Source organism: Lytechinus variegatus, chromosome 3 (genome assembly GCF_018143015.1).
Source record: "Lytechinus variegatus isolate NC3 chromosome 3, Lvar_3.0, whole genome shotgun sequence".
In the NCBI taxonomy this organism is placed as follows: domain Eukaryota; kingdom Metazoa; phylum Echinodermata; class Echinoidea; order Temnopleuroida; family Toxopneustidae; genus Lytechinus; species Lytechinus variegatus.
This window is the reverse complement of record NC_054742.1, coordinates 19,471,700-19,486,850: the sequence shown is the minus strand read 5'-3', so window position 1 is coordinate 19,486,850 and position 15,151 is coordinate 19,471,700. Positions and strand designations below refer to the sequence as shown.

At 34.8% G+C, this 15,151-nt stretch overlaps 1 protein-coding gene across 6 annotated transcripts in view; it reads left to right on the top strand.

Annotated features, from left to right (window-relative positions):
* Positions 1-11,965: 11,965 nt before the first annotated feature.
* Positions 11,966-15,151, top strand: part of LOC121410424 (cadherin EGF LAG seven-pass G-type receptor 2-like) — a 69,648-nt gene continuing 66,462 nt past the window's right edge. For all 6 annotated transcript variants that reach the window (XM_041602511.1, XM_041602510.1, XM_041602507.1 and 3 more), the window contains exon 1: positions 11,966-12,609. In XM_041602511.1, coding sequence (XP_041458445.1) covers positions 12,027-12,609 — 583 coding nt within the window. In that variant the 5' untranslated portion in view covers positions 11,966-12,026. The remainder of the gene's footprint in view (positions 12,610-15,151) is intronic.

Sequence of the window (15,151 nt, the reverse complement as noted above, 5' to 3'; positions counted from 1 at the left end):
ATCGCTATTGTCATTGTCAAGAAAAGAAACAAAGAAAGACATGGAATTTTGAAATATAGTGAATTTCATCTCATTTACATGGCATCACTGTTTGTTACTGAAAGAAAAGAATTAATGAAAACAGTCTTTTCACTTTCACAGCAAAGAAGATATTTTATTCTAGAAATTTTTCCTATCTGAAGAAGTAGATTTTAAAGGAAACTGACCATACAAATCAGGCTGTACTGTCTATTCATGAAGAGTGGATAAATATGCTTATAATTAATTTCGTAGAAAAAAGGTTTTCCTTTGTTTTACAGCATATTCAGCTACATGTATCAGTTGACAGATTTTCCTGTTAAATATTCGTAGATATTTTGTTTATGTTATAAGGTGTTTTTTTTTAAGATAACACCAGATCATGCAACATGGAATTTCATCTTGCAGTAATCATATCTGTGAAATGAAACAGTCTTACCATCCATTTTTCTATGACAGTTATATCATAAAGAGTGTCAGATTTTGATTCTGAAGTACATGGAGCACTAAAAGCCTGAATAATGGCCATTGAATTGCCAATGTACAAAAGGAAATCTTGTGTTTTTTAACAAGCTTATACTTCATTCACTATTTGAGAATTTATCTCCACTCTTTTTTTAATCTCATGACAATTGTTTAGATTCAGAAGGGTAATATTTATGAGCTCTGTTTATTCAACTATTCTTTCAATCTGCAAAGTGCTGAAATATTGATAAACATAAATGTGACTTCTGATCACAAAGATACACAAAAAGTTGCTTCCTCTTACAAAGTTTCCTCAAAATCGGTTTAAGATAGAAAAATGGATATGGTATAAAGTAACATGAGTGACAAAGAGAAAGTGAGAGGTGATGAACGAAATGGGAAATGCAAGGGATCAAGTTTCTATGTTGAATTCACAAAGTGACAAAAATACAATCGTGAAAAGATCAATTTTGTAACAATGATAATTTTTTTAATGTTCATCGATTCCATTTCATTTTATGATGCCAATCATTCCATAAAACTATTCTAATTTTTAGCATTTAGCCATATCTCATGGGCAGGATTAGTATGAATCATTTAGATACTGGAAACATGGAAGGGAGAAGACTAAATGGTCCATATTTCTCTTTTAGCAGAGAAGGAGAATGGCTATTACTATTGATTTATTGGAGTGCTAAAGGTCATAGAGCCTTCAAGGAGTTACAGACACTGTAGGTGGTTTCAGACCGCCTCGAAGTTCGCCAGTTCCAGGTATTCTCTGATCGGGAAATTTACCCCGATCAGAAAATACCAGGTATTTTGGTAATGTGAAAGCAAACTACGCGTAATTTCCCCGAAAGAAAATACCCGCTAAATAGTAGGTACTTGGCGAAATTACGAGAACTTTCGTGGGGATTTTTCCAAGGTCGCAGGTATTTTGGCGATGTGAAAGCAAATTACGGGAACTTTTAGCCCAGCGTGGGCGCGGCGGCGTGGGTGGCTGCTGGGCTAGTGATTTTGAATCTCGCGCCTTACCTGCTTATCAGACCATACTGCGCATGCTCGTAACTTCGGGAACTTATCCCGAAGGATGTGTTTCGGGGCGGTGTGAATGCAGGAATAATTAACGGGTATTTTGTAGCCTTAAAAAGTTCTCGTAATTTAACGGGGATTCTTGTGATCGAGGCGGTTTGAAACCGCCTACTGATGATAAATTGGAGGAAATAGTCTTCCCCATCATCTAGGTACCTTGATTTAGGATGAAGAAATATGCTCATCATGAATATCTGCACTTTAGATAGATTTGGCAACCAACAACATCAGCGGGATTGATTTGTCAAATTTAGGAAATAAGAGTGAGGGATGTGATGATAAAGGTAGTGAGAAAAGAAGTTATGAAGAAATGGAGGAACCCAATAGATTGGAAATAAATGGAACAATGAGAATTGTGGAAAGTGATGCACTATATGTTTAAAAAAAAGTTAAAGAGAATATGCCTGTTATTACATGTACGTCAGGGAAAATGAGTCCTTCACAAATTTCACTTGTCTGGGTAACTACACTAATGTGTAATTTTGGTGAAAGAACCATGCACCATGGGTAGATCAAGTTAGATAATTAGCCAATGCTAAAAAGACAAAGATGTAAGAAATTTTAGTGATGATGGCTTTTGAACCAAATCCTTCAAACAAATGCCGTACAAAAATATATTACAGTTCAAAATGTAAAATATATAGTGCTATTTGTACAGTGATAAGAGATGGTTTTAATTAAATAAATGATATCTGCATAAAATCTAGAAAGAGATAGTAGAAAAGGGGGGAAATACAGTAGGTGTAGAATAGAGAGGGAGGGAGAAGAAGACAATGAGATATAAAAGAGAGATGTGGGGTGGGATATAATGGCAGGGAGAGAGATGGGATGCTAGGCATGAAGTTTTTTAAGTTTTTCATATCAGATTATATTTCATAAAGCTAGTTTGAATGCAGACTACATGCATGGAGAAGAAATTCCATTTCAGTATGAAAAGAATGGTGAAAACAATCCAAAAGATCAGATTTACCTGTCTGGTGATTCATATAAAATTCATAATGCAATATGCATTCTTTAATATTGATTTGAATTAGCAAGGCTCACGTATCACCTCCATTTCCTGACCCACTAGCGACTCCAGCACGTACCTCGTCAGTGAGACGACATCGGCTTCTTCACAAGTGCACCGAGAGATACCTTTATCCCAGATCCTTCCCAGGTTAGGAGGATCAGTGTCTAGCTAGTTATTTGTCCTACACTGTTCATCCTTCAGTCCTACATGTTTATTTTGGTGTATATCTCTCAAATGTTTGTGAAACGTGGGCTACATGGATTACACTGTGTTCTGCACAAGAGAACCCAAACCATGATTTTTGAAAGAGAAAGGATGTCTTTTTAATCCCTGTTTGTAGTGTACTTGCAAGGTGCTTGCCATCATTTCTAAATTAATTTTTGTTGATAGTGCCAGTGATACTTAAAATAAGTTATGGTCTCAAAACCATCCTTCATTATAATTTTAAAGTCAGAAGTACTAATTATATTGGTTACAAATATGTTAAAAACAAACACACCCTCACTTGAAAATGGGTCATATTTCACCATTTGTTTCTTAATAATATTAATTTCCGAAATGGTTTATGGATATTTGTTGTGAAATATCAAAGAGGTTGACCCGATTCTTAGTTTTTTTTTAAATCTTTCTGCAGTTAAACCAGATGTTAAGAATAAGAAACCCTATACAGGCTTTGCTATAAATTTCTAAAATATCTACCACTAGACTTATGTTAAAAGATAATAACAATCCACTTTTATGTATTGTTCAATACATCAGAACAATGACTCTAATTGCTTTACAACTATATATTACCCTGGTCATCAGATTTTGACATGCATACAAGGTATGAACTTACACTCCCAGGGGAGCATTCGGACAAGAGTTCCAAGACTTGATTGCAAGGCATACAATATTAATTGTGGAAGTTAATTCATTGCATGTTTTATGGCATTGTTAAAAAAGCTTTTTTACATGAAATTATAATGAGTTGATATGTGAAGCAAGAGTAAGCCTAACTAACTACAGTACTCTGTTTATTAATATCTTCTACATGTAGAATGGATAATGACAACCACACTTACTTTAGAACCTGTCATGATTGGAATACATTAGCCTGGTGATTCATAAGCAACTAATATACCAATTTATTTCAAACATGAGAAATACCGACAAACAAAAGTGGCTAGGTGTTTCAAAGCTTCAAGCCATGCTCCAGATTATTATGGGCTTCTTGACGGTTTCCGATTCTCGTTTCACTTTCTTGGCACCCCTTCCATAAGGCAAGTAGCTTGTCATGCTTTAAAAAGTGAAGTGCATTTTCCTGTCTCTGTTTAATGCATATTCAAGATTTAGGTTGTGAATCTAGGACATATGATTGACATAGAATGACAGCTAATTTTCACCTGTCTTGGAGGAGAGCCTAAATCGTTTTTCCAATTTTGATATGAAATTTTTTTATTGCATATATTTTTATGTCTTATGTCTTGTAAGGTCTAATAATTAATACAAGATGTCAAATTCAATTAAACATACATGTAGTGATTGAAATAATGATGTGGCCATTATGATGAAAATGGTGTATAATGCGTCGGCCTATACAAGTCCATAGCATGATAAAACTTTGTGGAGGCTTTGCATGGTTGTACTGCTGAGTCGCCAAAGAATGCACGAAAACTTGAAACGGGTGTGTTATGAAAAATCCACAACCTCTTCTATGGCATAGGCCCTGTACTTGAGTATTCTGAGATGAATAAATGTTTTATGGATATAGGACAATTGCCCAAGAATGTTTCACCCAAACCACTGTTTTTATTTACATCCTATGTTGAATGATAAGAGCATTCAGGTCCTATTGTATATCATCTGAGATGGTATTACATGCATGTTGCTTTGGTATTAATTTATCAGAGAGGAAGTGTATTTCAGATGAACAGATGAAAGGATTGGTTTGAATTTGGTTACTAATTCTGGAAGGCCATGGACCTACAAAGTACAATGGAAAGACTTTAGCTCTCAACAGCCACTTTTACAGAACACATGAAATTACACACAAGAATGACGTACAGTGCATTATATGCTTTTAACCACATTGGTACTCAATAAGATACTTAATATTTGCTACAGGCATGCAACAGGTGATATATTCTTTATAATCCATTCAACTATACCGTGCCAAAAGTATTTGCAGTGAACCCTTTCCAGTTAACTTTTGAGCATACTACCCTGTCTGACCCCACAAAGCACAGGCTTGCAAGGGGAACTGAAATCTCTGACTGAGAAATTTTGCCATAAAATGGTTGAAAGCCCAGAGGTGCAACAACGTTCTAGATTCGTAAAGAAATGCAAATGCACACATGACTTGTTTGGCCTCAAGCAATACTTATTTTGATGGACCTCTTCTCAGCACCACTCGAAAAACGATGTCCGTTTGCTATCCCATAATGCATTCGTTCTTAAATCAAGAGTGATAGATGTTCACTACCCCCCCTCCCACACACACATTTATATCTGCAAGTGCATGCAGTGCTCATAATTTTATCATGAATACAAGTCTGATATATCTGACTTTGCATAAATCTTGTGCAATTCAAATCACCATCTATGTGATTCGCCAATAGATGTATTCACAATTATAGTGATTATTTAACATTTATTTAGCCCTAGTGAAAAAAACAATGATAACTAAGTATCAACAACAATCAATGTAATGTCACACGAACTACATTGACAATGATATCAAAATGAAACTTAAACATATGCACAGACATATACATTCAAAAGCAGCACATTAAATAAGAATCAAGTACTCCATTGTTTCACTTTAAGTGATTATCCAACAAAACCCAAATTTCAATATAAACTAAGAAATTGTCAGATCTCAGTTGTTTTTAAAGAGAGGAGTTTGTTGAAAATATGTTTTAATAATGCCATGATAGGGGCCAAAATATGCATTACAAAATGCATCCTTTCCATTTACTTAATAGAAATCTAGAATGCTGATTGACATCAAGTGCTCAAAATGTTCAATTTTAAAAGGTGTAACATATATGATTTATCTGGAACGCTATAAACATGTTTGCTATGTATTTACATTATGTTGCACTTGACTGTCTGACTATGCCTTTCAAGTTGATCACAAATTAAATATTCCTCTCTGTGAATGGCAGAGTGAGTCTGAGTTCCAATGCATTTTGGGACAATCTAATTACAATATTTAAAATAAATGCAAACACAATCCAGAATGTGGAGATAGAGGAAATCTTTTACTGTCTACGATAACATGATGATATCACTATATCAACCCTAGATTCATATCTACTCTGACAAGTTTTGTCATCTGTCTTGATGCCACTGTGCCGATGGTAGATCATTCCAAATTAAGTCTAACCATTCTGATTCAATTGATCATTATCGTGAGAAAGCCATCCAATGAGTGGAGTACCAGGATATTGTTTACTATACTGGGGTATGAATAGCAATTTAGATTTCATTTAGGTATATTATCGGCCTTCAAAATCAGTGCCATCTGCTTCGATTCAATAAATTTAGAAAAAGATTATTCGAAAAGGTTGACAAAAGATTAATGTCAAGGTTAAAATCATTTTTATTTCATTGTTAGAATTTCCAAATAGCATCAATCTTACATCAACAATACACCAGTCGGGGGGGGGGGGGGGATTTCATCTTGTGATAATATTCGGGGAAATGATTCTGATTCAAATGGAAAGTGATGAGAATATGAAATTGATTTTTAAATGCTTATAATGTAACTTCTGCTAGTGTGATAATATTTTTTCCTGGTCATCTTATTTATTAACCCACATTTTCTGTTATAAGGAAAGATAAATACAGGCATCTTGGAATTTTGCACTTAATTATTGGATCAAAGTCCATTATTTGTTAAAGTGAAAACTATATCTATGTTAAAATTTAACATGCATGTACTAGTACTGTTAGTAAAGTTTCGATAAAAGAAAATGTTTTTTTTTCTTTACACCAATAAAAGAATAGAAAAACACAGATAAAAATGTCAAATAATGACAAATACTGCAAGTCTGTTTTTTTCTTATTCCAGAAATTGAAGAGCATTACGACCCTGCTTATCAATAGATATCCATCAATAAACTGCCAACCCTGTCCATTTCTTCCCTCGATCATAGAAGGGGTCTTTCGCATACTAATCTCATTCCTTCCTACTCTGTAATCAATTTTACCCCGATCGATGCCCACATCAAGATGCAGACACGATGCTGACTTTTATAGAAGAAGACATTGTCATGAAAAGAACCCACTTACTTTTCTTTTTCCCCAATCTGCCATTAGCCTACATAACTGAATGCTAGATCGTGAGTGGAATATGACATTTGAAATAAATTTTATTAGTTATATTTTTACATCCCCTGCAATTTTACAAATTCCTCTGTAGTTATATGAGTTAGTTAGCATGCATAAGAGGGAGGGGAGTAACTAGATTGATATTCAGTTAAATATTGTTATTAATACAACAAAATAGATAGAGTTGATTATGTGATGACATTTGTGGAGGAGTATTGGATATGATACTGGTTTTATCTCCTCTGTTAAATCTTGTGAAATAATATTTAATGTATGTATAGATAATTACTACATGTAGCATTTTCATTTTTTTCTATTATCACCCAACAGCAAGAATTTTCCTAATGCGGGCTATTAGAAAATTGTATTTCATACAGCCACCATGCATCATTTATCACTTGAATGAATATGACAAAACTATTTTGTTATCATTCCTGTTGCTCCAGAAAATTTAAGCACATTGAATATGGGGAGAATTTATGAGCTGCATTGATCCTCTCTAACAGACTTGCTCTTTAAACTCTGTCATACAAAATCAAATGAAATCAATCAATTTATTCATAATGTTTGTCATGGTACATGAGAATTGCTGTCTGTTCATGGACATGCAGCTCGATGCCAATAAAGGGTCAATTGATTTTTGGATAATGCACCACCATGATGCCATGATCCCTAATGAAATGGTAGACAGAACTTCGCTATCATGCATAATCATGGCAGTGCCATAGCTATTTCTGTCTATTACGATAGATCAAAAATCAATCCACCCAATTCAGTCTAATGGCGTGGATTGGCTACTGAGACCATCCGGTAGAAATGGATCTATCCTTTCCTAATGAGTGAATTTCAACAGAGATCAAGAGCTGTCTCACAAAAAATGTTCTTTTATATCAATGTCAAAATCATTTATAAGCTATTTACTTTATGAAATCTGATTCGATGTCATCCGTTCTTTCAGACATATCAAGGATGGTAACAGTGGTTATAAATATGGAATGATCTGGAACGGAGAATAAGAATGCCTATCAACTATCGTAAAAGAATGATATGATGGCGAATAAAGTCAAATTGACTGGTTGCCTAATAAAAATAGAACCCCCCTCCTATCGTAAAAGAAGTGTTAACAATTTCCAAATTACTCTTTTACTATATTTGTTGAAAATAAATTACTTATTTTTGAACATTTTAGATACTGATGACAAATCAGACAAATGTAAACCAAATTGAATGCAGTATTATGTCAGATTTTATTGGGGAGTGTCAATTTCCCAGCTATGTTGTATGAATCTTCTAACCATGGTGAACTTGTCTGACCTTTTTAGATGAGAATTTTTTTTGAGAGGAAGTGGGTCTTTGGAGGTTTTCGGGAGAAACATGGCGATATAGGCTGGATAAATAAGTTTGGTCTCAAGGGTTGTTTGCTAGTGCCACTCTCATGTTCTTAAACCATAAAGTAGTTATGTGAAAAAATATGCAGGACAATCACAGGAGATATAAGATATGATAGTCTGTACTATTCCTGAAAATTGCATTAGAGTGATTGAAAATATTTAAATGAAATTATCAAATGTGAAAATACATGAAAGAGTTGGCATGTGAAATAAGAATAAAAAAACTGATTTACTACATCACAAAAATACAAGGTTTTCCCCCCTTTTTGTGCTGCTCTGCATTGCAATGTGATCATTATTCTATTTTTAATGAAAAATAAAATTCTTTATTTTTCCCTTTGTACAAAGTTTTATATTTAAAGTGATCAGTGATGTTTTATTTTTATGTTTACCATATTAAATAGATTTGCTTTTTTATGATTTTGCCAAGTAAATGTTTAGGCCTAAACATTCTGACTTAGATATTAACATAAAAATATTCATGAATATGAAAGTAGGTACAAATCATTACAGGCCACTGGTGGATCTAGGGAGGGGGACACAGCTGGCCCGTGCCCCTTTTTGAGAGGCACAATAACAATTTGTAATTTAAAAATGCCAGTAAAACAAAAGTGCCCCTCCCCCTTTGAAAGTGTAGACCTTTTTTTCTTCTTTTTGCTTGTCAAATTTTTTCTCGGGGAAAATGTGCTCCCCCTTTTGAAAAATCTTGGATCTGCCCCTGTTACAGGCCACAATGTGGCTGTCACGCGAGTAAGAGAGCATGCCTTGTGTCATAATGTACACTTCCATTGCAAGTAATGAGATTTGTAAACTAAAATGTGAGAGGTAATTTAAAGCGATGACCTCATATTGACATTAACACTTATGAATGCACTGCTTTCTGTTTGAACTGTGGCATCTCATTTTGAGAACATCATATTGAAGTGGACTTTATATGACTTGTAAACTCAAATTGCAGCTATACCAATGATGGCCTCATATTGACATTAACGCAAACATGCTTCACATAATCTTTTTGGAAAGAAAAATTGTAGGAACTCGTTCATATTTAGAAAGATGCCTCAAGATGTATTTATAACCCTCTCTTGTGAACCCCTATTATGAAAAGGCAGTGTCAATTTCCACATGCTTAATAGTGGGTTTGAAAGGAAAGCTGGGGGAGCAATGCTGGAGAATGCTCACACATGTTAGGCACAGATCGACATTAGGATAGTTTGAAGCATGTGAATGTTAGATGAGGTTGAATTGGAGATGATAGAGTATGTCACTATGGGGCCAGTATTAAGATTAGGAGAGAGGTGTGGGAGAGGAATGCTTAGAAGGAAGACACAGTACTAGGCAAGAGGAATCGTTATGCTAATAGTAAAGGTATCATGCAAGGTTTTGATTTGAACTTGTCCAGGATGTAAAACGAAAATCACCCTTCTAGCATTCGTCGTAATCATAATGCAGACTTTTATGTCAGGTAGCAATCATTTGAGCTTTACTTAGCAGAAATTCATGAATTAACAGTATAAAATGTTCATGTTCAAATAATTTACCCTAAAGAATTCTCATAGTTATAGCTTTTCATGTGCTGCAACTTCCTTTGCACTACTTGGCATTGTGTAGGATGATGAGCCTTGACTATTTATTGCTTTATAAGATACTACAATTTTGTCTAAAACATTCAGGTATTGCTTGTTGAACACTAGGAAAAAATAAGCAAACCTCTCATTCCATGAGAATTTTTTAGGGGACAATATTGATTCTTTCCTATCAAATAACATGAAAGCGAAATTCAAGTCATCACCATTCACAATAATTTCTGAAATAGATTTTAATGCTATGAAATAAAAAAAACTAGCTGAAACAAGAGTAATGCTGAAAATATACAACATGAATAATCAGACATTGGCACACCATAGACTACTATCAGACATACCCATCCAAAGGCTGAATGCCTTAAAATATGTGAAGTCATTTCAATTTAATAGTCAAGGTTTGATATTGTTACCATAGAAATGTCCATATATGGAAATCTTTCCTTATTCATATTGCACTGTGGATTGCAATCATATAATCAACAGTGATATATACAACACATCTACAAAACTGTACTGATCATTTGAATGAATTATTAAGTTTTAATTTCTATTTTTTTCGTCTGTAATGAGTAATAAATTTTTCATTAAACTATGTTGGCACTTTTATGATCTATTTGGATTTTAGGGGATATAACTTTAAAATATATGAAGCTGAATCCATCCAATGTACATTGCGAGCTAGTCTTCTTGTTACACTTCCATACCTAATCACCCCATCTGACACCAACAGTGAAACATTGAGAAGATCAAGTATATATCAGTGTGTGGATCTGGGTAACTATAGCTTCCCATTTTCAGGTTGAACCAGGAGCTGTGATATTCACACCCTTGAGGCCAACCTGGGTTGCACATGGAATGCTACATCAGTAACATTTGTAACCCCGGGGCCCAAATGTCACCGGATGTATCAAGCACTGGGATCATTCTCTGGTTCTTCTTTCAGATATGATATCTGTGTTCAGACTTACACGATTATTTCAATCATTGTGTAGAAAGAAGTTATGAACTTGTCTGTAGTTTAAACATCATCATAATAATCCAGAATGGTTGGACCCGTAAGGGCAGAAGTAGTTTTTTCTAAGAGTAAAGAGATTACCCAGTTTTCTCTTTAAAAAATGTGTGCATGTTGCACTTTTTAGAAGATGTTTCTTTGGATGATGCTTATATTTTCAAAGCAATGTTCCTCTTCAGTTGGATATCTACCTTTAATTAGATTCCTCACTTTCTCCTTCTGAATGCCTATCTAAATACTATGTCCATGTAATGCAACTAGAATGAACTAGAAATTGTTGACCTATAGAATTTTCTTGTAAGTTTAGGATATCCTTAGTGCTCCTGAAACATGTAGACACTGTAAAGTGTATGATAATTATCAGAAATCCACAATTTTCAAGATGTGTTTATAGTCGAATATAGAGTATACTTTGAGAGCTAGATTGTTTCATGCATGAACACGGATAGTATTAAGTAAGTTCATGTATCAAGAACTATGGCGCTGGAATCTGTGTTCATGAAAAGAAGAAAAATAGCTCATAGCCAGGCTCTGCAAACAATCATGCCCGATGCTCACATAGAGAGAATTTTGTTGAATGGAATCAAAGGAAACTAATATTTATGTGAGAGTTGAGGCAATATTTTGGCAAGAGCTCAATAAATATTTGCAAGCTCAGTTTAAATTGAGTGTTTGTAAATCTCTTGGGGGCACTATTCTCTTTTCCTTTTTTTGTGTTTGTTGATGAATTTTAAATGATATAAAGGATGAATTATAGTAAACCTAGAGGAAATTTTGATTTAAATGTTATGATATAAATGAATGGATTGATGACTGCCATCTTGGATGTTGTATCAGCAGTGATGCATGAATTAGAGTCATGTATTATAAGTTTAGTTTAATATTTGTATTGGAAAGAATAATTAATTTAAATTTGGGGAAATATGAATGTCAAATGTAAACTGTAAAACAAAGAAATCATTGGAATATATTCAAATAAGGAAATTAGCTGAAATAGCTACTGCTTGTAATACACTTTCATTCTTAATACTACCTAGTTCTAAACTGATATTGGTGATATAAAATTTTCGCCCTCCTTTTCGTTTTCCTCTACAGATGGTGTAAACATTGAGACGGCAACCTGTAAGTTTCGGATGATAATGGTGACCCACGACATGCTCTTCAGCAGTGTCACTGTTCAGGTAGAAGATATGCAGTCTCATGAATTCCTGTCTCCAAAGCTTCTTCAGTTCATTGATGCCCTTGCTGGTATAATTCCTGCCAACCAGGACCTGGTCTACCTCTTCAGCATCAAAGATGAGGAAACTATGATCCTCAACATCACCTTTGCTGCACAACGTCCTGATGGATCCTTCTTCAGCTCTCAATACCTACAGGAAAGGGTCTATCTCAAGCGTAGCCAGCTTTCTGAAGCGCTAGGTGCTACTGTTCTTCCATTTGGGGATAACCTTTGCCTCAATGAGATTTGCAGCGACTTTTACCAGTGCATTGCCCCTCTTGTCTTCTGGACACCAGGTGGTTTCATTGCAACAACTTCGGTCATCTTCCGTTCCATCCATCCAGAGACGATCTACAAATGCGACTGTCCTCCCGGGTTCACAGGGAACTACTGCATGACAGAGATCAACTTCTGCTACTCCAACCCATGCATGAACCAAGGAGTTTGTGTTCAGAAAGAAGCTGGTTATACCTGCCTCTGTGAAGAAGGATTTATAGGTAAGTTCATTATGTGTCTTGTGATTTGTCCTAATTTCCACATTCAGTTAACTATCATTTCCTTCTTTCACCACATCTTTATTTAGTACCTCAATAACTGGTGACAAGTTTATGTATATGTTTTAAACAGAATTTTATGAAAAATTTAACTGATAGAAATAAAAGCATTTGCAACTTTGTGAGAATTTCTAGCAGTTTTCATTATGATGGAGGAAATGCAGGCTTACATTACCTTTTTGGATATTTCATATTTGTTAGTCTCTCTTGCAAGAGAAGCAACAGTATACTATTTGTTATGGAGAAAATGACCTGCCTTACATTTTCCAGGTAAATGTGCAAACTGCATGCATTTCCACTCAAGGCAAATGAATCCCTGATTGATCATTTAATTTTAATCAAGCGGATTTACCATCCACCAGTCTCTCCCTGGTACTCTGATGATAAAGCGCCAATAAATCACCAACAGGTCTGCCAGACATACTGCACATCATTCTGAAATTGTGCCTGGTGGCGGAACAACCAGCTCACATGAAAACCTAAATGGTTTAGCCTCTCATCCCATCAGGCACTGTTCACATTGTCAATATTGAAATACAAGGATAGGGTTTTCAAGGTGTAATTCTGGATCTTGAAAATAATTTGCTACTGAGAAATCCTCTGCATATGCACACCATACAGTACGGTATTTTCTAATCAATGTTATATATATTACACAACAAACCACACAGCATTTGATAGTTTTCATTTAACTTGGTAAATAATGTTTTAAATACAAAATACGGAAGAAACACCTCAATCCAGAATTAATTTCAACGTATGATATAATGTCTGTATGATATAACGCCTGTATTTATTTAGACTTGCTCTTGATGACATCAGATATTTCATTGATTGAAATTCTTAAGTCATGTTTGTAGTCAACTTTTCAATATGAATACAGACCCTTATCATGGCTAACTTTTAAGTGGATTTGATGGCTGTTTCGGGCTGGGCGTAAGAAAGTCAGATCCAATAAAACATGTCCCCACTGCATCACAAATCATAGGAGATAAACCCAATTGGGAGTCATGCCATTTCATAATATTTTACCTTTCCTCTGTACTCTAGTCTTGAGGTGACAGATCAATTACCCATTTGTACAGAAAAAAGGAGAAAACAACATGAAATATTTCAAAATGCAGTCTATTCCCAAGAAAAAATTTGTCTTTATTTTTTTGCTGAAAATCAAAACCTTTTGCAATTTTTACATTTTGCTTTAAAATGCATAGAATAGAAGTGGAAATCATAATTGTATAATCAATAAAAATGAATAGTACTGAAATAAACTTTAACATAAAGGATATGAGTATCAAGTTTATGAAAATCCATAATTTATTGTTCGAAATAGACATGAAATGAAATACTATGAAAATTTGCTTTGCCCAATTGATCGTGGGCCCGGCAGCCACTGTGCAGCGCCAGATCGACGAGGCTCTATCCCTTTAATCGTTGAACGCCAAACAGGGTAGCAGCAACTCCCATATTTTCACGTCTTTTGGTCTGACGCGGCCGGGGTTGAACCCCTGACCTCCCGGTTGTGAGACGGACGCTCTACCAACTGAGCCAACACACCGGTTATCATATGAATTATGTCTAAATTTGTATTTATTTTCTAAAATTAGATAAGCTTTTTGTTATGATGAAATAAAAAAAATGAAATCTTACTCATTTCTTTCTTACATCTTGATGAAAACATTTAAAAGGATTAATAATCCACCTGATATTTGTTGGGATATTGAGACCTCTGATTATTTTTTTTCTTTAAAGATTAATGTCACTGAGTGCCCACACATTGACCTCTGTGTTAGAATAATGAATTGGTTCCTATATCTCTCTCTTTCTGGATAATGGATGCTTGAAGTTACCCTCAAACCCTGAGGCCTTATTGTAAATTGAATTGCATGCTAAGTGGACTACACCCATTTCAGCTCCATCACTGGAAGGACTCTATTATCCCTTGTGAGAATTGTAAACAGAAATGGAAATTTGGTTATTCATTATATTTTCAAGATGACTTGACGCATGGCACTTTCTGTCTTATTTTAACTGTTTGAAATGTATTCCTATCTTCTTTAGATAACATCTGTTAGTCTCCCTATTTTTGGTCTCTCTCTCTGTCTCTCTGCTGATCATTGCATATTTCATTTTCTTTTGTCTTTCCCTTGAAAATATATGTTTTAGAAGTACATTTTCAGTTGATGATGACACTAAATTCAATTTCTGTACTTGTTCATATGTCATGTACACTCCTCCATCTTTTTATGTGAACAAATATCATGCAGAGAACTATACTTGGTATTATGTAGAGATATATTTTTCATAGGACAGCGCCCGGGGGGGGGGGCACTCAGTATATAATGCATAGTGGGTATGTGCCGCAGAGGGGACCCCCATTTTTACACCCAAATTTCCGTTCCAAGGCATAGCATTTTTGTCTTATTGAGAAAATAAAACAAAGAAAGCCGCTCCAAGGCATAGCATTTTGTTCTTATCGAGAAAAAAG